Source organism: Hypomesus transpacificus, chromosome 2, assembly GCF_021917145.1.
Source record: "Hypomesus transpacificus isolate Combined female chromosome 2, fHypTra1, whole genome shotgun sequence".
Classification (NCBI taxonomy): Eukaryota; Metazoa; Chordata; class Actinopteri; order Osmeriformes; family Osmeridae; genus Hypomesus; species Hypomesus transpacificus.
In genome coordinates, this window is record NC_061061.1 from 14039833 (window position 1) to 14060883 (window position 21051).

Below are 21051 nucleotides of genomic sequence, written 5' to 3' on the forward strand. Positions count from 1 at the left end.
TAGTTGAAAAGGTTGAGAAGTTCACCTCTTTTCATTAGTTGCTATTGGAGATGATTTTCCTTTCTCTTTCCTGGGGTGTATGGAAATTGATCCAGTGCTTGAGTGGCATACAAATCAGAAAATGAACAGGAACTAATTCGGCCTTAGGACACGGGCAGATTCAGGCAGCTTGCCTGTCTACTGTATGTTCAGCTACAGATTCCACCTCCTGATAAGCAACTCAATTATCATTTAACTCCAGTAGGACTTTGACATCTTTATTCCATCTGTCTTTCTGCAGTTTAGAAAAATTTTCCTCCTGGCAACAGTGTTTTGAAATGTGGTTCCTGTCTTGCTGAAGTCATAATACGGTCATCAAGAATTGTAGGTTGCTCTACATTACAGTAGTTTGGGGATTCTTGTCTGCTGGAGTATGAGAAGCAAATTAGAGATCCCAGCTATGTAATGGTTTATGACCCTAACAACAACAACACATCAGTATGACATCATATACAAAACCCAATTCAAAAGCTAGTCAGAACCTACTCAGAAATCAAACACGTTTCAGTGCACTGAGCTGTAAGTGAAGAACATGGTCTCTTAATTATTGTACACTTAAACTGTACAACTAAACTTTACAACTGAATCCCATTTTGATTCTGATGCAGATTTTGCAAGTTAATTTGTCATTTGCAACAAGTACTGTACAAGTACAGGCCCATTCTAGAATTATTGGTCCTGCACCTCTTTACAATTTCCTGAATCAGTCTAATCTAAGTTCTTGGTGGTTGATAGAAAATCGTAAGGGTTTATAACAAAATAAAAATGTTAGGCAAACATTTCTTGAGAACGTACGATTGAATTAATATTTAGAACATATATAAGCCTATATAAAATGTTTATCTAGCTCCTACTGCATGTCCAATGTCCAAATTCCAGTGTAATAACTAGTGTACAAGGTAAATACTGTAATTATTAGTGAAGGGGATGACATTTTTGTGGGTGTGATGAAGGAGGGAGTGGTCCAGCAAGAGCAGGGAAAGGTGGGATAAGGGTGGACAACCACCCCCATATTTCTTCAATTTTCCATTGTTGCGCAATGTCTGCCTGTACAGTATAACATACACAGTATAACATGCACACCGTCTTGATGCTAGTTAAAAATAATGTCATGATCAGGATAGGAGGCCATAGTGTGAAGTAAAGTGATGTTTGATACGTTTTAAATTATTTGTATTCCAATGAACATGTTTTATTGCTTAAGGTCTGATACACGATGACCTTTATGAAGATGGAATGAGCAGTATCCTCCAAGATTACATTTACACAGTAGACCGCTTTTTTGAATTACCATGTGACCTTCCCTTGTTCTAATCACCTTGGCCACATGATGGCCGCATCAACTAGCGAGTCATTACATTTAGACTCCAACAGATGTCAATCAAGTGAGAAAGACACTTTGACCCTAATAAATAATGGGGTGCTATAAACATACAGAGAGCGTGTTTGACCGCTTGGCCCTGGGCTCTCAAGTGTGAACGCATCAGAGAGGTGCCATAAATTACAAAGACAGAGAAATGGTAAAAGGAATGGTTCCGAGTCAGTGACCGCAGGCCAATTTATCAGCCCCTATGATGTTATAAATGCTTACTCTGCTCCACTTCACCTCTAAGAACCAAATAAGTGTTCCGATTTAAAACACACTACAAATGTACTACATTTAACTGGGGCCATATGGGTGAGGTATGCATATGAAATGGGACAGTGTAATGAAACAACAGCATGAATTGAAATATAGAGAAGTTCCATAAATATGCCTAAGACATGGGATGTCTAGGCTTTATATTATTGGTTGCAAAGGAGGTCTCAATTAAAAACCATCATATGTATAATATGTACAATATTATATTTTCATTATAAGGAGGCCAGGTTGTAGACGTGTGTAGGATGTGTAGACAGTTCAGTGTGTGTGTGTGTGCGCGCGGTGCGCGTTTCATGTGTGGTTGTGTTTGGATGTTTTCAAAGGTGCCTCTTTGTCATAAGTAGAACACTACACTCATACTACGATTTATGGGAAACATATCAGTAATGCATTAAGAGGCGGGGGGGGGGGGGGGGGGGGAGTTTTCATTGTAATGAGATTGTCACTCAGCTCACATCTCATGGTTAGTGGTGAAAATCAGGACAGGTACAGACAGAGCCGAACCCCACATCCCTCATACTGTGAGGAGCCCGTCTAATGAAACTGATTTGAATTGCTGATGTTTTGTTGTCACAATATGCACATCCATTTAGTTTTAAATACTTCTTTTTGGGTGAGAAATATGTTGATGTGTACTATAACTGTAACCGTTGATGATTTTTCTTGGTTATGTTGAAGAAAAGGCATTGTTACACATAGGGCTTTATGTATGCAGCTTCATTAAGCGAATTGTCATTAGTCTGGTTTAACTCAGTTTACTGCTGCCATCTAATGGATAAAAGAGGTCAATTCAGGAAGGTCATTTTTGGCTTTTGAATTAACTGTACCCTCCAGCATATTTGTTTCTACTAAAACTAACGTGTTGCCATTTAGATCAAATCCTGAACTAAAAACAGCTCACATAAAAAACATTTTGCATGACTGCCTCTAGACACAGCACTCTGTCACAGTGCCTTTTGTTACCAAGGAAACTGTTTCCGTGGGAAGGCCTGTAAACAGCTGAATCCAATCTTAAGTACCGTACTTCAACCACTTCAAGCGAGCCTAATGGACCTATGGTACAGATTAATTCACATAATCTACATAAATACAGTACATTTACAGATTTTCTCAAGATCCATGTAACTTATTATTACTTGAAATGCAAATGTATTCGAATTTACTCATAACTCACAAATTCAATATATAGTAAATTAGTCATGTTTCATCCCTGACTCTTTGCTTACATTTGCTCCCTGAGGATTGTCTGGGGTCCACTCCTGACTCTGGCAGCCCCCATACTTCCCAACACAAAAGACTTGATACCAAAACAATCTCAGATTTCGTGAAAGGTGAAAGGCACTCCAGTGCAGGGGCCAAGTGCGTGGAGGCTGAGCATCTTTGCCACATGCCACAATACAGAGTCAGTACACACAAAGGGAACAACCCCTTGGTCCATGCTGTGGCAGCGTGCGAGGAAAAAAACGCCACGTGGAAAAGAGATATGGAGGATGTGACAGTCTATAAGGAGTGTTTTGGAGGCAAGGAGGGGACCAGTTTCTTTGGGATCTTTGATGGGTTCCATGGACAGAACTCTGCCACAACAGCATCCAGGGAGTTACCTCTGTTAATACTTGATCAACTTTCGAAACAGGACTCCTCCTTGTCCTTGGAGAAATACCAAGCAGATCTCTTGTCCCATTTTGACGCTCTATTCCAGGAGGACTGCAAGCCTCAACCAGGCCAAGGTCCAAACACACTAGTCGCCTCAGAACAGGAGAATGAAACCAAAGTGGAGCAGTTGAACCTAGTCTTCAATACAGCCTTCTCTAAGATGGACAGGATTTTGGGGCTGGGGAGGAGTGAGTCCTCCAGGATTCGCTGGAGTGGCTGCACTGCTCTGGTCTGCCTTATAGACACAGACGCTTCCCAACATGTATGGCAACATGTGGGGGGACATGAGAGTGGAGTTGCTTCAACAATCAAACCAACTTTACAGGAAGCTCCATGTGGAAGAATTCTCATTGCTAATTGTGGTTAGTAGCCTATTAATAATATGAGCTAAGTTAGTGTTACTACCAAGTGCTAACATGTAAATGTAAGTCTCCCTTTACATAATGGTAAAGTGCAGCAGTGATCTCATTTCAAACTGTGGTTAACTCTTTCTCCTTCTATACTGTGATGATAGGAAATGTGCATGCAGTGCTCTACAAGAAGGGACGAGGTTACCGCCTAACGGAAGACCACAGCACTTCCAATCCAAAGGAGCGAAACCGTATCATGCGAAAAGGGGGCTCTATCAGCATCAATAAACAACATGGGCTTGTTGAGGGAATTACCAGAGCCACCAGAGGACTCGGTCACTACGGTGACAGTAAATTAAGGAAGTCAGTCATCCCTGTGCCTCACGTAGTATCTCTCCCCACTGAACAGTCTTACCGACTCCTGGTCTTGGCCTCCAGTGGTCTTTGGGAGGCCTTGGATGTGAATGCAGTTGCGGAGATAGCCCAGAACGTCACTGAGATGACACAGAACTCATCCATGTCTAAGGTTCCTGAACTTATTAAAACCTGTGAGGAACCATCGTCCATTTCAGATACTCGTGGACAATCCACACAGGGGTCTCTCATTCCAGATGACCAAGTACCCTTTAATGAAAAAAATGACTTGCAAGTTAGGATCCAAAAATCTGAAACCCTGCAGGGGGAAGAAGGAAGTGAGGTCATAAGAATAAAAAATACACAAGGAGAGGGTTTCTCCTCAGTCTTCCCTCAGGAGAATGAACCCAGTGGGAAGGAGCATGACGTCTGCACTCTGAGAACACTTCATGTGGACTATGAGTGCCTTGCAGCTGACATTTGCAGAGAGCTGGTGGATGCAGCAATTGTTTCAGGTTCAAGGGAAAATATTTCAGTCATGGTCATTCTGCTTCGGAGAACGGACGCGATAAACAATTACACTCTCAGCGAGGAGACTTGACAGTTAATTTTAATATCTCATTTTTCAGCAGTCAAAAAAGTATTAAATTAATTTTAATGTCTCATTTTTCAGCAGTATTCAAAAGTATTGTGAAAAAAAAATCATCTTGACTTTAGCCTAACACTGCAATACAAACTTGTATTTATGTGTTATCAGTCAAATATGTAAAACAATAAAGGCAATGGATAGACCTCAGGTATTATATTTATTAACTTGGACACATATTAATCAGTCCATCGCTACCACTGTTTTACATCCGTGAAATTGAGCAAAAAGACAATTAGTTTGATACCTAACTGCTTTTAGCGGTAGGCTATGTTAGCAAATCCAAGAGTTCATCAGTTTTATAAAATGTAATGGGCATTAACTACAATATAACAAACAATTGTGCAATGCAATAAAAGACAAATCAGACATAAAATGTAACCAAACACAGGGGAAATGCTTTGATTTTGTTAACACTAGGTCTACATATATTTTAAAAGACCACCATTGATTATAATTTGACCAGTTTGTGATGAAGTTGCAAAACTTTGAGCACAATTGTTTGGAAAAGTTAATAACTTTTTCCTGGCAGGTTGTACTAGAAGAGGAAGAAGACAACATTGTCAGCATCCTGTTATACAGTTATGAGAGAGTATTCCACATGCTATGATGAAGTCAAACCTTATGCTGATCGTCTACTACGTCTACTACGGTACTCACCTGAAGGACATTAAATCTGACACCGGTTGATTGCTGAATAACAACAGTGAGTATGTGGGAAACAAACACTCAAAAGTACTACTAAATTGTTAAAGTTTTAGCAATTCATAACAATTCACAAAGGACTCTTCTGAGCACAACAGCCCATGGGTTTACGACCATGGGCGTTCTCAATTATATTGTTTTTGCTGTCCTTTAAAGTCCCAGAATCAATTACTGGTTGGATGTTGAATGTTGCGGTCTGACAAGGTACTTTCCCATGATGCAAAAGTCGGTAAAAGATTAGACTTCATCATCCAGTCCAATCAAAACCCCCCGAAGAATCCTGTTCAACAGGTTGCTGTGGGGTAGAGGTGTAAAGTCGCTTGGTGTTCCTGCCAAACTGCTTAGCAGATGATGTTGTGTTTGCAGAAGGTGCAAGGAGAAGGAATGCTCGCTTGGAATGAGTCCTTGCTTGACACTGCACTTGTCACAACACAGCACAAACAGTCAAAGCCTTCAGGCAGGTCATTATGGGATAATTTGGTTTCTTTTAGTTGGAAGAAAACTCAACCCACAAACAAAATGTATCAGAGGCTAATCAAAGACAACTTCCTTTCCACCCACTCAACTTAATTCTGTCAAATAACAAGTTAAGTTACACCTTTGCTTTAGGGAATCATCCCTGAGCACACACCCTTCATACATACACACACACTCAAAAGTTGCTCATTCTTTCAAAAGAGGTTAGTCCTCAAACTGAACTGAGTTAAAAATGTGTTTTAGGCCTTGTAGTGATACATGCATCAATTATACTGGTACACACTTAAAAAAAAGAAAAAAAAAAGAAGAAGAAACAAAAATTAAGAAGAAAAAAAAAGAAGAAAAAATCGACATAAATTGTATTACAAATGCAGCTATACAGAGTCTTTTAACTATTCCAGGGGAGTGAGGTGGAGAAGTGGAAGGTCTGTTGTCTGTAAGGGGACTTCCATATCCAGATGTTATTAAGAGTTAGAAGGGAGAAGAAGTAGAAGGGAGGTGCTTGTCAAGAGGGTGGGGCCTGGGGGCTGAGTTAGTTGCTACAGCATGGACGGCTGGTGGGCTGTGCTGTCTCAGTCAGGTCCACTCCCCTGTTCCGCCCACTGCTTGTTCCGGCAGCCTGGGGCTCATTCTTGGGTAATTTCTTGGCTGCAAAAACAAACATGAAAGTTGGTTATGTTGGAATTAATTTAGCTTTTTCATAAAGTATCATAATAGTGTGTCGAGTTTTAAAATTCATAATAAAATGAAATAAATAAATATAAAAACAATATATATATATATTCTTCTCAGCTGGCAATTCGTCTTCCACTTTGATGGTAAAACACTTACCAATGGCCATAAATATCTCGTTAACATTCATAGAAGTCTTTGCTGATGTTTCCATGAAAAGCAAACTGTTATCATCTGCATATGACTGTGCATCCTGCGAAGCAAACAAGTACAACCCTGAGGTGACAATTCAGACATTTCAATTAACTCAGTCATTTTGTATTACTGTCTGTTTCTATGTTCGAGAACAGACATGTCAATGTGGCATAGCATGTCAACACGGTAAAGTCACTGGCGCAAACCTGAAAGTCCAATGCCCTTTTGTTCGCTAGGTCAGCCTTGTTCCCAGCCAAGGCTATTACAATATTTGGACTGGCTTGTCTCTGCAGCTCTTTCACCCAGTTCTTAGCTCGTGCAAAAGACTCCTGGCAAACAGAAAGGAATCAGGGGATGACATTTCTACAAAAATAACAAGCTTCATATGAAGGAGCGATGCGGACAACAAGACCCTCCATCCAATCCCACGCTTCGCTTCTGGACTTTCATTTTCAAATTTCATGGTATGGTCTCATTATACGAGAACACTAATGACAATAAGTGTTTCCTAATTATGTGCATTATGTATGGCGGCAGTCTACAAGATGCATCTTGACTCAAGCATCGCTAGCAAACCTGTCTCATTGATAGTGAATAAATTACCTGTAGGCCACATAACCTGGTCATACCATTCTGTACTAGAATGTTTTATATTTTTAGTACACAGACAGACAGAGACAGACAGACAGACAGACAAAGAGAGAGAGAGAGAGAGAGAGAGAGAGAGAGAGAGAGAGAGAGAGAGAGAGAGAGAGAGAGAGAGAGAGAGAGAGAGAGCACAGTCATATAGACAGTGCTACTTTTGTATTTAGGACAAATTGCAAGCTGGATGAAACATGCCCAGGCTGACTCACCTCGTTTGTGATGTCATAGACCACTATGGCGGCCTGGGCACCTCTGTAGTACATTGGTGCGAGACTGTGGTAGCGCTCCTGACCAGCTGTGTCCCAAATCTCAAACTTGACTGTTGTGTCATCCAAACATACTGTCTGTGTCAGAAAGGCAGCTACAGAAGAAGAAAATCATCAGCATTTAGAAATGTGTCAGTGATGGTATAAACAAAAACAACTTGCATTGGCCTTGTTGCTAGAGTTCAACCTGGTATTCATCAGAATTGTGGTCAAGAATTACATGTTAGACAGGTGCAGTATATTTCAATCATCAACTCAAGAAACAACAGAAAGTCAAATACATGATATGAACACACATTATTTGACAAACCATTCTGAAGTATGCAGACATCTAGTCTTAAGTTAACATACCTCCAATTGTGCTCTCTTGGAATTCATGAAATTGGCCCTTAACAAAACGGAGGACCAGACTGGACTTTCCCACTGCAGACTCTCCTAAAAGCACTAGCTTGAACTGGCAGATCTTGTTGCCTGCGTTGGGCCCATTGGGTCGTGTTGCTCCACCTTTACTTGCCATGTCCTACGTGCCTATCTCAATTACAGACGTATTGTTTGTTATCACTCCAAAACCTATTCAAAAGGAAGAACGCATTATTACCTGGCCTATATAATATTGAAATTGCCAACAACGTGCCCTGCAATCTAACTAACTACAATGCAAATTAGCTCTGACACAGCTAACTTTTGTAATGGAGGCTGTAGACATTTTCTTGTATAAGAGTACAAGTATACACAAGCTTGTCAAGCCAAAAATACAGTGAAGTGGGTTGAAATCGTGTTACGTCACAGTCTTGACCACAAATAGCCTGACCACTGTTGATTGGCTCATATTAGCTGACTAGATAGCTAGGTACAGGTAAACAAACTAGCTTTCAGAAGCAGGGCGGCTAAAACTGGCAGGCAAAAACTGAGTCTGGATGGCTTGTTTTTAGCTCGCTAGCTCCAACTAGGTAACGCTATATGTAGCATCAAGCTTAAGCTAGTTAGCTAACGTGATATAGAGCTATAGATTGGCAAAGCACAGTACTTGCAAGCCAATTACTTAGTTATGTAGGCAGTTCTTTACTTTAATATTTGCCATACATTCAGACAAGTTAGCAACATACCAAGATAATAATACCAAGACAAGTCATCAGACGAGCTTACGTCGTTAGCCAACTAGCTAGCTAGACTACTGGAAATGTAGTTGACATGAGCTTGCTAGCACTAGCTAAATGTATTGCATATCGCAGCCTCATCCACCCATAAATGCATTCCAATGGAACAATAAATCAGTTTCAATGTATACATATAAACACAACCAGGTAGCCGTATAGTTAGCTAGTAGTTAGCATGAACACTTGATTGGGTAATGCTAAAACATAACAAAAAAGAATGTTCGGCCTAGGGGGACATAAGCCTAGTTTTCAAACCTACACTTCTTACCACAAGTCAGCTTCCAAGATAATGTTACACACCTTATTTCCAAATGAAGGAAAGTTTCCCTCTGATGAATATTTGCGACACTTCAATGTCTATCCAACAAAAACAATTTCATAAGGCTTGTTGTCCCTTCCCACTTCTGTCAACTTCCCCTTGGCCTGGCTAGCATTGTACGGTGGATGATGACAGATCGTACGACTGGAATTGACATTTGCGTAATGGAAATAACCAATCACTCCTTATTTATTGTCCCTAATTTGTGCGATTATTGTCATAATTAAAAAACCTCTTAGCCACCTGTACACATCTCAATTATAAACAATGGAAAAAGTGTAAGGGAAAAGTTAGAGAAACTATTACATTAAATTGTAACCCTGTATACAGTATACATCTGAATGGGTGCAGAAATGTTTTTACATCACAGAAACATTCAGGGAATTTTGATTGTTCCTCCAATTGAGTCTTTTAACACATTTTTCAAAAGTCAGAAACAGTATACTATCGTTTTGTGATCAATACATTTAATATAATAATTGTATATACAATGCTACATTGATGGTGTACAGCTCGTTGCGTTCTTTTGTTCTGTTAGAATAAGCATTTAAGTAATCATTTTCCCGCCACAGTTGAATTCACCTGGATCATTTTAACTCTGGTTTCCAAGCGCCTGTTGCCATAGAACTACAGAGGAGATAAACATAACATTACAACAATGTCTGATGGCCAGAATGTGTTAGCTAGTTAGCTAGCATAGCACTAAAGAAGTTTAACATTTGTTCTAATCCATTGGAAACATACCACAAACGTTTTTTAATGTACAGTAGGATTAATGCAACAAAATGACTTTAATTGAAAGGAATGTAACCCACAACTGTAAATACACTGATAGATTCCCCGGCATACCAACGGTACTGTACAGTAAGCAACTAGCTAAAACTGAGAGTACAGTACTAGTAGTACTGTATTGCACTGGCATAGATAGTGCCGTTAGAGATACCTGTAGTGAATTTTTCCAAGTCTGACTGTCACGGCTGCAGTGCATGCTTTTAGCTAGACTTGCTAGCCTAACTGAGACAACAATTTCTTATGTATACTGCTTTGCATTCTTATCTCGTCTTAGGCAGGAAAAGTAATACCTACAAGCGACAGAGCAAAAACCTGCTTACAGGAGATAACACCAAGGGTAAGTCATAATCACACACCTTATTTAGCTCTAGTACAGTACATATAAACAGCTCTACTAGTACAGTACATATAAACACTCTCTTGACTGATTATTTAACATTATTAGATGAGTAACCAGAGTAAGTTTCATGCATGTAACACCTTCCTAGCCAGAGTTAGCAGGGGGGTGCATTTCATGGCAGACTTGTATTACGTCTTGCCACGAAATGCACCCCCTGCTAACTCTGACTAGTAAAGTGTTACATGCCTGAAACTTACTCTGGTTACTCATACTAGTCCCCTCATTGTACAGTAAGAATCATTTGATGCTGGGATATACAGAACAGACATTAGAGGGGGGTGCATTTCATGGCAGACTTGTATTCCTTCTTGCCATGAAATGCACCCCCTGCTAACTCTGACTAGGAAAGTGTTACATGCCTGAAACTTACTCTGGTACTCATACTAGTCCCCTCATTGTACAGTAAGAATCATTTGATGCTGGGATATACAGAACAGACATTAGAGGGGGGTGCATTTCATGGCAGACTTGTATTCCTTCTTGCCATGAAATGCACCCCCTGCTAACTCTGACTAGGAAAGTGTTACATGCCTGAAACTTACTGTGGTTACACGTAGTAGCCCCATCTTGTGTAATGCACACACTCACCAAACTCACTCGTGTAGGTAATCCCCAAATAGAAAGGAAGCCTTTGTTCCACAAAAGTTTTGTAAAAGCATGGATCTTGAAACTTGTTATACATAATGATCACAGTAACATGGCACTAGCATCACTGTATTGCTTTAATAAATGTGACTGTAATATACAGGGGGGAACCACTTTCCTCAGGCCTCCAGGGAAATTTTTTCACACTGTGTTCTCAGTGTAAAAGATAGATGTATCGATGAAACTTGTTACACTGAACTGAATTCTCCGGAACACCGGAACGCCGTTAATTTCGAGCCTACATATTTTGAGTACTTTGAATTAATTTGGAGACAGTTTTCCTAACTCTGAAAAATATCTTGGTCTTATGAGCTCAATATCTATTTACATTTTCATGAAACAAAATTGAAAATAAGGGAGAGTGAACACATAAGATCAACATATGGTATCAACTTTTTCCCTCCTCCAGCCAACCACCCCACCTGTGGTACGAAAATTTCTTAACACCACCAGACCAGGTGTGGGATCTATCCGGGTATTTCATGGACGAGCCAACGACCCAGACATTGCCAGCAATCTTGTCCATGGACTCTGCACTAAAACAGCTGCTTCGGTGATTAGTCTTTTTTTTTGTTTGACAAGGAAAAGAGGACAAAATGTATAATGTACTTATCAGACTTTTTTTTAATCCAAATTTCTTGATCTGCAGGTAAATGCTCTTCTGCTGAGCTATACCCATTCCCCATGTACTGGCTGTACCCAGTACATTTGTGAGGAGCAAAATTTGGTTGTATGCAGGGTAAAGAATGTGTATCATATCCGCAGCCAAATATATGAGGTCATATTTGTTGTTATTCCCAGGGAGGAACAGTTATCAACCCACCACCGAAGACAATTTACCAGCAGAAGTTACACCGGTTCCGTGAAGATGTCTATGCTACCAGTCAGAAAGCTCCACTGGGCAAGTCACATGATCAGAGACCTGGACTTCCTTATGGCCTAAACACAGACAAAACAACATTTGGCATGAAATTGTCTAAAGGTGAGTCAAACAAAGATGTTTGTCACTTAAAGACTTTGCCAGACTTTATGACCTGACGAACCCCATGCCATGAGTTCAGCATGAATGTTGTCTTTTATTCCTGTGAATACATCCAGGCATGGCAGCTGACGAGTTAATCAACCCTCCTAAACCATCACACCAAGTGGAGAAAGAAGCTCAAGAGGGACACAATTCCTATATCCGTTCCCACAATGCCTATTTTGTTGGTAAGTTGCTGTATATTTCTCTGTGTCTTTATGGTTCACTAACTAATGTCAGATAAAACAACTAGTCTACGGCTCATGAATTCATCTCTTAACACTCATTTATCTGACTGGAACAAAATAATAATGCGTTCAAGGTGAGCGTGTTGACAGGAATTACAATTGGAGTCGCAGTAGCAAAGACAGTAGATTTGGAGTATCCACTCCGCACTACAACAATGGACGCAATGTCTTGAGATCACTTAATTGGTTGTGTGACACAGAGAAGTAAGTAAGCTTTCCTTCTTTATCATGGTTAACATCTGATCTTATAATTATTTTACCTTCAATGTAAGTAAAATCTATCAAAAATAACATCTAACTTCCCAGGCATCACAGTGCAAAGTTGGTTTCCAAGATATGTGATGACTTCAGAGAAAAGACACAGTCACAAATTGGAAAAGTACATGACCCGTGAGTATATACAGTAAATACTGTACATAAACAGTATTTATGTGTGTGTGCTCTTCAAATGTTGACATTGGCCTCACTATGTTCAGTATCTGCCAGTATCACTTTCTAACATATAGCACATTGTTATGTACCTTTATCAAAAACTGTGGTTTGGTACTTACAGGATAACAGACACCCTGAAAGTTCCACCAAATCATACATTTGGAATATTGCTGCCCCCTGATACTTTTGGTGAGAAAAGTGTATTTCTAAACATTATACACTGTTTATTAGATTGTATTTAATCTTTATGTAAGCAGAGTATCTAATTGAGAAAAATATATCTTATGCAAGTGAGCCCTGCAAACAAGTAACAAGTAGACGTTCAATAATACATACATTAAGTACAATGAAATAAAGTAACTTACAATTCAAACAAACAATGTGAGCAGAAGTAACTCATAAACATCAGAATAAAACTCCTTCACAAATAGTTTTTACTAGCTCATGGCAGTTTGTCTATATAAGAAATACGGACTTTATAAGTTCGGAATTGATTTGGAGGACCTCAGGAGTTAGATGGTCATGAGTCTGAATCTTTTCTGCAGGGCCTTGTACATTTTGGTAACAACACAAGGGATCAATGTCATTGAAATAGGGCTCTCAGGTAGTTTAGAATTGTGTATATTGACATGGTATAGACACATCATCTTTGGCAGTATGGTTCTGCTTCACAATGGAATCCCAAATGGAGAATTGATCTCAACAACAGTGACAGAGAGCTTTGATATCCTCCTAACAGACTGGGTTGGTGGGAGGAAAAAAAAAATATGTAGAACATTTGTGACTTATTTAGCAGCAATGTCAGAGCAGCATGCGAGTTCCTGCTTTAAAATAGGCTGCCTTTCCAATGTTGGTGAAGGTGATGGGAAGGGGGAGAGATGTTCACAATTTAATAGTGCTATTTCCATATCACGCAAAATGCCCCTTGGAGCCCCTCGCCTGAAACAGCTTCACCCATCTAAGTTCAAAATGCTAGATTTAACTCAAAGGGCTAAATGTAAAGTCTCCATTTTCGTATTTAAAAATGTATTAAGTTAAGTTACATTAATTAAATTCATTGGACATTTCTACACAGGTGCAGGTGACCTGATCCACTCCACTTCCTCAACTGAGTACCTCAGAGGCACGGACAGACAGCGTGCCCTCGTCAGTGCTGTGCGCCAGCACCTCAAGAAGGCCAACTTCCACAACTTTAACTCTTTGCTACACGCCTTCAGACAGTATGATAAGGTCAACCACAGTCAAGACACAATAGGATGTTTAATGGACAGCAAGTTGACAAGAAGACATATACTAATGTCAAGTTTATGTAACTGTTATTAGAACATTCTAAATACGTAACGACACATGACTATTGAATTATGTGTGATATAGAGGCAGTAGCAAACATAAGTAGCAAACATTCTGTCACAGATGTTTCAAATGACATTTTTTGTATTTTGTACAAATGTAAAGTGTAAGATATGTATTAGTAGGCAGTAAAGGTCTGACAGTGTTTTTTCTACAGAAAGGCCAGGGTATGATTGACAAAAAAGACCTCTGGGATGTTTGTCGTCAGTTTAACCTGGACTTGAGTGGTGCTGTACTGGACAGTCTGATGGACTATTGTGATTTATACAAAGATGGACACATAAACTTTCTGGAGTTTGCCAATTTCCTAAACTGGAAAGACAAGATGCCCATCAACAAACTGGAGCAGCGTATTATAACCAGCGGTTAGTATGTTTGGTTGCCTTTGGATGTACGTATTCTGTTAAGGGCAGGGTAGGTCAGCTTTGCTAAACTAGTACTTTGGTCTTGAGTTTGAAAGGACTTATCGGATTTATTACATTTTTCTTTCAGAGGTTTTATTGATTGGTATCAGGATGTTAAGTTTATGTCAGAAAATATTACAGAGTACTTCTCAAAAACATACCTACCCTGCCTTTAAGATAGGCACTGGAAACTTGAAAACGTAGTTTTATTTATTTCTCTTTCAATCAAACCCACTCTTCTAGAGCGTCGAACCAGCACAGCTCCTGCCAACATGCAGAGAATTTCTTTCTCAGACCAAAAGGAACCTGCTGTGTCAAAGGCTCTGGTCAGACTTGATGACCTGGAGCCAGCAGTGGTGGGAAGCACACTCAAGACCCCCAAAACCCTGAGCCGTTCCAGGGAGGCCCAGGACCACTTTGTCACGTCCAGCTCCACGATTCAGGCAGTGGTGGGAAGTCACCCTCCAACTGGTGAGTTGGAGACATAATACATGTAGAAAACAAGGTGTGATAGGAAATACTTTTAGTTTGAAAAGTTATTTTAATCCATGAAACAAAAAAAACAAATAAATAGTATAAATATTTACTGTTCAGATTTGAGCCATATCAGTAATTACTAACATTTACACCACTCATCATTTACCACTTATTGTTAGATAGATTTTTGAGAGGTGGTGACATCTTTCTCTGCAGACTACCGTCCGTATGGGATTCCTACTGTGCGTACTGATCTGGCTGCCCCTCGGATCAAGCGTGTTAGCGACCATACGAACTACGGAGATGGGGCCACAGCTTATGAACTACTCTATCCCACACTTCTCTCTCTCAGGGGAGTGTATGAGGAACACTTATTCTGCCCCCGTACCAAGGAAGAGGTTAGCAATGCCCTGAGATGCACTTTTAAGTAAATACTAGTTTTACTGGGAAGAAGAGCACATGCCCATGTTCCCAAACTTCTCCACGTCCATTTTTTACGACTATGCTCCCGTGCAGCCTGTCATACTTCGGGCATTTCATATTTTTCATGCTACCTCAGATGCGTTTGCGTAGAGTAGTAGGCGTTGCAAGTTATGGGTGTGTTGGGAGGAAGAACAGCGCATTAATGCAGTGCCACTGCTCCTCCCAAATGGTAAATGTATTTATTTAGTGATTTCCGATTTCCGCGAGAGGTTATGTCACTTATGTCTATGCAGCAAACAATTATTTACGAAATGTGTAACTTACCAGAGGGAAGGTAAGACGTGGCTGATAGGAGACAGTGATTATCCATAAAATATCTGGTTCATCATGCCATACTGTTCAATAGTTCTCACCTCTCAGAGACAATACGCCTTCCATCAGTGCAAGGTCCCGAGTTGTAATAGATATCATATTTGGCTGAATGCCTGTCCACTCGGGTAGCACAATACAGTCATCAAAAATCCAGTGCCTCCTTGTGAAATGTTGCCTTCTGCACAATATTGCCATAACTAATGAGTACCACTTGGAAACAACAAAAACAGAAGACACTGCAGGGCTGAATAGACACATGATGGAGAGCCAAATGAGCCGGTAGCAAACGACCTGGGAATTGCACCCACAACACAAGCAAATAGGGACCATTAAGAAATGCTGTTTCCTACTTGGTAAGTGAATGCCCATAGAAGTCATTACCAGAAAAGCATGTGAGCTCTGAGCCACACAACTCACAAACATTTGAAACATTTGATTCTCGTTGAATCTGTTCTGTCAAGTTTACGTAAAAACACTTATTGACATCAAACAGTAATACAACAATCTTTGAATTAACGTTTTCGTCTTCTCCCACGGAGATTATGTTGCCACGTTTGATTTGAAATGTTTTAATCATTAAGGCAGATATAATACAAATCTTATAAGTTGAAGACTTTTTACACAATTATTGGTGGTACAGGGAATATAAGGAATATATTGTGTGTAAAGTTCCTGAGGTACTAGACTCTTCTCCACTTTCCCCTAAACTAACTGAGGTGATGGTGTCTAGCTTTGTAGTGCTCAATTGCTCAGGTGTTCTTGAGACCCAAGACCAAGACGCTCTGCCAGTCACTACTACTTCCTCCCACGCGGTTCGAGATGTAGCAATCCCTGGGGGATGTTGAGCAACTTCATAAATCTTATATGTTCATCTTTATGTGATAAAAAATCTCTTGATCTCGGCCTTGTGAATATAGATTTAAATCTCTGCAAAGTTTCTCCTTTTCACACAACTCCTTTTAGTATATTCAGAAAACCCAATTGGTTATTGAGACAAGTCACATTACTTGATTATGCAATTATTTTACTCACAAGGTAGAGCCTGTCTCGCCAACTTCTAGATGAGTTACTTTAGCAAGATACCAAAGCGAGTTAGACAACAGTGTTAAAGTAAGCTGGTACCCTGGAGCTTTAGACCTTACTCTGGAGCCTTTGCGGTTCCATATTTTAAAGTCAATTATTGATGAGAACAGCATGTTGAGTATTTCAAATGTACATTTTATTCCTAAAAAACTTCAACCAAATTCCTTTGTCCAGGGGGTCAAACTAAAGAAAATTATGGTTAATACCATTGCATTGTCAGCCCCTAACATCCTCGATTTCCTTTTCAGATTTCTAAGATTTTCCAAAACGTGGGCTTGAGTATTTCCAAGGAAGCGTTTGAAGAAGCATGGAAACTGGCGTCTATGAGACACCCCACTGGGGAAGTTTGTGTGGAGATCTTTCGGAATGTTTTAAAGGAAATTCCACCAACTCAAAGCATTGAGTAAATGTATTTATAAAGTAGTATTATTTTAAGGGTATATATTGTATTTTGTCAACTGGTATACCATTAAGTGTTCAATGGATTGTTTTGTTCTTTCTCTTTTAGACTGGTAAACAATTGCTTAAATGATGAATTATCAGTTCAGTTTTTAATTTCTGCCGGTGAGAACATTTGAAACTGCATGTCAAACCATAAAGTGTTGAGCACAGTGTTGTCTAAGCCTTGGTCATATTTATTTTGTCATTCTTAGATTAGATTTCCCTACACAATTACTTTTTAATTAAATTAGTCAACCTCATAATGCCAGTTTGTCAAAGCACACTTATCGGTGGTTTTTAAGAGCTCAACTGGCGAATGCTTGCCGTCTCTCGCACACAGACCTAAATATACTGTAGATTGTGTTGATTACATTTACAACTGATTAATACAAAGTTCTGTTTTCCTCCAACAATGTCAGACCGGTAAGAACTATCAATACGATATTTAGTTTGTGTGTAAACTTTTTTTAAATTAAATGATTCTGATACCACTCATCAGGTTAAGGTCTGAACTACCTTTTACATATACCGTGAAATGTTAACACCTTCCCTCCGTTGAAATGTATACTTTGACTTACATTTAGCAGACACTTTTATCCAAAGCGACTTCCAAGAGAGAGCTTTACAAAAGTGCTTAGGTCACTGTTCATAACAACGAGATTGAATTTGAGACAATTTGAGACCCTTAACATTGCGGGTAGCCAAAACATGAAGCATACATTATGAAAAACCAAATAAGTGCCAAAGGCAAGAATCATAAGAGCATGTAGTTAAACAAGTTACAATTAAACAATATGAACCTCAAAAGTGCAAGAGTACCTGTAGAAAAGCAACCTGCAATGAATAACAGTAGTTCATGCCGTGATGTGGACACATGTATGAAGCAGTGTGTAAATATACTGTAGACCAAACTACTGTAGATTATGGGGAAATAGCATTTCAAATAGAATAAGGCATCCATTTGTGTCAACATGACAGGTTTATGTTGAGCCAGTACTTCTTGGAGTCTTAGAAGGATATTCCTAACAAATCAGGGGAAAAATCAGAGTCATGAGGTACCTTTATTTTTCAAGTTGTGGTTCTGTTTGTTTACAATAGATAAGTTAGCACTGTGTTCAATAAACAGCAGATCTATCTTTTGATATAATTCAGTCAGTGGATACTGTTTGGGGAGGTTTGAATATCTTCCAGTGTGTAGATGATATACAATTTCACCTTACTATAAACCAATAGTTTGATGATATATCTTAATAATTAAGATGCTCTTAAGGCTTGTGTAGTAATCACTCTTTTAATGGTATTCCCCAGTCCCAGTGCCAGATGTTGGTGATGGTCCAGTTTGAATCTGCCCCCTTGGTCAGGTCCCGGTGGAACCTGGAAGTAAAGAGAATGAGACAGATGAGAATCTTTAGAATCATACCCAAATCCATCTCATGTTGCAGTGCTTCCTAGACTGCCTTGTATGTTCAATTCAAAAAGGTGAACTTTAGAGATCTGGAGACAGTATTTTTACGATGACTTTAATCGGCTAACTTGATGGGTATTAAGACATATACACCATACTTCCAAACAGGATTTCTGATCAGAAAGAAGGAGATTTGTCCTGCTAAGTGGTAAGTGGATTTATCTCATCTTTGTCTCTCCAGGAAATCGAGTGAGTAATTCCCACCCTCTCAAAAAGGCATAGAGGAGTAGACTTTTCTTCACTGAACTATCCATATTTCTACTTAAGTAAGTGCCCCACTCGCTTTCTTAAGGGATAAAAGCTTAGACTGCTATTGTATCAATAGGCATAAACTGTCTCAGTACTGTTAATTACTATATTGTCTAGGAAATGCAGGCCTGTGTGTGTGATATGCTTGGATTCCTTATGGCAATGCATTTAAATACCTGGTTGCTTCGATAGTCCCTAAGAATGTATACAAACACTCAATATGTTGTTCTACTATTAATTGAAATATTTACAGTTATTCAAACACTTATTTCCAGAGCATCTACACACGTTTACGTGATTTAATTGTACTAAATGATTTCTGTTTAGATGTTAGCAAGGTGCAAAGCTTACTCATAGACAGCTGTCACTATTTTCTGTGATTTGTCACTATCCTCTGTGGTAGCCATTTTGAAGATCTTGGTACTCTCTGGATCATCTGGAGCATTGGTTTTGGACAGGTACCAGAACCGCATCTCTATGACGCAGGATTTTCCACCTGGTAGGAACAAAGGTAAGCCTCACATAGCTCACACGTACATAAATGCATACATACCCCCATAATAAGGTTAGAATGACTGAGTTATAAATAACCATACCACGTCTATCAAAGACAACACACACATCCTCTGGAAGCAGAAATAAAATGTCATCTACAGAGATAGCCAGTTGTTGTCTCTGAGCTTCTGATAGGGTCTTGCACTTCTTCTCGACATAGTCCACTGTCTAAAACAACATACGTACTTGGTTATGTCGCATACAGTATCATAAAATGTAGGTGAAGGTCAATATATTACCATTTAGAAAGGTGTGGAGGATATAAAGGAGGGTACCTCATTGGACACCACACCCCTTAGTTCCTCAAAGTTGCCATTGGACATCATGTTGGAGACATGGACCAATGCCTGTAACAAAGACTGAGTTAGTCAGGTTTAGTACATTTTGGCCCATAAAACAGTATGGTCAGTCTAGGGTCCCAGAAACTATGATAATGGTGTCATCAAATGAAACTGATTTAAGGATATTTCATTGATTACCTGCTTCACTCCATTGTCAAAATCCACAGTGGTAAGGCCCAATTCAAAAACAAGTTCTATTAAGATAATGAATACTTTATTTATGATCCACGTAAATGGATCTGGACTCCCAACCACGGAGATGTTTGGATGCCCCTTAATGCTCTTTCGGTCATTGTCGCTCGTGCAGTAATGTCTGTAATTCTGGAAAGCGAAAGGCGTACTCTGTCGTCTGACTTCATACAAGCCGCAATTAAATGAGACTGTATCTTTGACCAGGGGACGTGTACTCCACAGACTAAACATACATGCCTCCGTAAAATACTGCGGCCGCTTGGGTGATTGCTTGTTCCAAGGGCAGGCAAAGCACTGACGCGTTGCAATTCCTCCAAGTTGACGGTATGTAGCAAAACTCGTAATTCGTTGCATCATGCATCAGAAAATGCTAAACACAATAGTAAATGTTGCATTTTGAATTTAAAAGCAGAGCACAACGTAGGCTACTCTCAGGAAGGAGCTCCTCCGGCTACCTTATGAAACGATCCCATGCTGTACCCATAATGCTTATGGTAAAATCCACAACAACGGGGTTTATCACAAATATCCAGTAGAGGGAGCTAAGAGTCCACTTGTTAGCCAGAAGATGCACCGCACCATGTTGTATTAACGTATCTAGACTTTGTGGGTATATAGATTTCTGCTCTGTAAAGTGGATGCTCGCATAATGTATCATAAATGTTGAATATTACGCATACTAAACAATTAGCATTTAGTCAATCGAATTGGTTCTGTCTCAATTGGAAAATCAAATGTTGGAGAAAATATGTTTCTACTGCGCCCTACGTCTGTAACATTACCTGACTAGATTAGGCTACTTCAAAAAGTGATATGGTGTGTGCAAGTATGCGTACCCAAGCTTCACTGCATAGTTGGCCAAATTTTTTCAAATAGTTTCTACAGATTTTCAGCAACTTCCCACACAGGTGCACAAAATCATTGTCTCAAATTCAAAAATTTGATCAGTAGACCAAAACATCATTAAATTCCCGCTGTTCTTGATGATTACAGGTCAGAGCGTTTGTGCACGCTTGGTATTTCGTTTTCTGTTTAGTGCTC

General features: G+C 39.6%; 4 protein-coding genes across 7 annotated transcripts; 2 read left to right on the plus strand and 2 right to left on the minus strand.

Moving 5' to 3' along the window:
• Nucleotides 1-3068: 3068 nt before the first annotated feature.
• On the plus strand, nt 3069-4639 carry LOC124476550 (protein phosphatase 2C-like domain-containing protein 1). Its single transcript, XM_047033756.1, has 2 exons — nt 3069-3696; nt 3849-4639. The coding sequence occupies exons 1-2, from the start codon at nt 3069-3071 to the stop codon at nt 4637-4639; spliced, it is 1419 nt and encodes a 472-aa protein (XP_046889712.1).
• A 186-nt stretch (nt 4640-4825) lies between these two features.
• On the minus strand, nt 4826-9269 carry rab5ab (RAB5A, member RAS oncogene family, b). Of its 3 annotated transcripts, none has more exons than XM_047039050.1 (6): nt 9102-9269; nt 7996-8172; nt 7588-7739; nt 6940-7062; nt 6698-6791; nt 4826-6514 (listed from the first exon to the last, which is right to left on the minus strand). In XM_047039050.1, the coding sequence occupies exons 2-6, from the start codon at nt 8159-8161 to the stop codon at nt 6399-6401; spliced, it is 651 nt and encodes a 216-aa protein (XP_046895006.1). In that variant the 5' UTR covers nt 8162-8172; nt 9102-9269; the 3' UTR covers nt 4826-6398. The 3 variants fall into 3 exon arrangements, with proteins under 3 accessions (XP_046895006.1, XP_046894999.1, XP_046895000.1); XM_047039043.1 differs by having other exon boundaries at nt 7996-8214; nt 9102-9268; XM_047039044.1 differs by having other exon boundaries at nt 7996-8214; nt 9070-9268.
• efhb (EF-hand domain family, member B) lies at nt 7045-17939 on the plus strand. 2 transcript variants are annotated; one of them, XM_047039031.1, is made up of 13 exons: nt 7045-7197; nt 10187-10249; nt 11367-11510; nt 11759-11939; nt 12056-12166; nt 12301-12430; nt 12533-12616; nt 12780-12847; nt 13734-13888; nt 14166-14373; nt 14656-14883; nt 15106-15287; nt 17016-17939. In XM_047039031.1, exons 1-13 carry the CDS (start codon nt 7195-7197, stop codon nt 17172-17174), a joined length of 1716 nt encoding a protein of 571 aa, XP_046894987.1. In that variant the 5' UTR covers nt 7045-7194; the 3' UTR covers nt 17175-17939. The 2 variants fall into 2 exon arrangements, with proteins under 2 accessions (XP_046894987.1, XP_046894979.1); XM_047039023.1 differs by lacking the exon at nt 7045-7197 and adding an exon at nt 9767-9974.
• Nucleotides 17940-18250: 311 nt separating this feature from the next.
• si:dkey-82o10.4 (uncharacterized protein LOC797793 homolog) lies at nt 18251-20520 on the minus strand. Its single transcript, XM_047035990.1, has 5 exons — nt 19957-20520; nt 19753-19824; nt 19519-19645; nt 19274-19418; nt 18251-18582 (listed from the first exon to the last, which is right to left on the minus strand). The coding sequence occupies exons 1-5, from the start codon at nt 20365-20367 to the stop codon at nt 18492-18494; spliced, it is 846 nt and encodes a 281-aa protein (XP_046891946.1). The 5' UTR covers nt 20368-20520; the 3' UTR covers nt 18251-18491.
• Between the last annotated feature and the right edge of the window lie 531 nt (nt 20521-21051).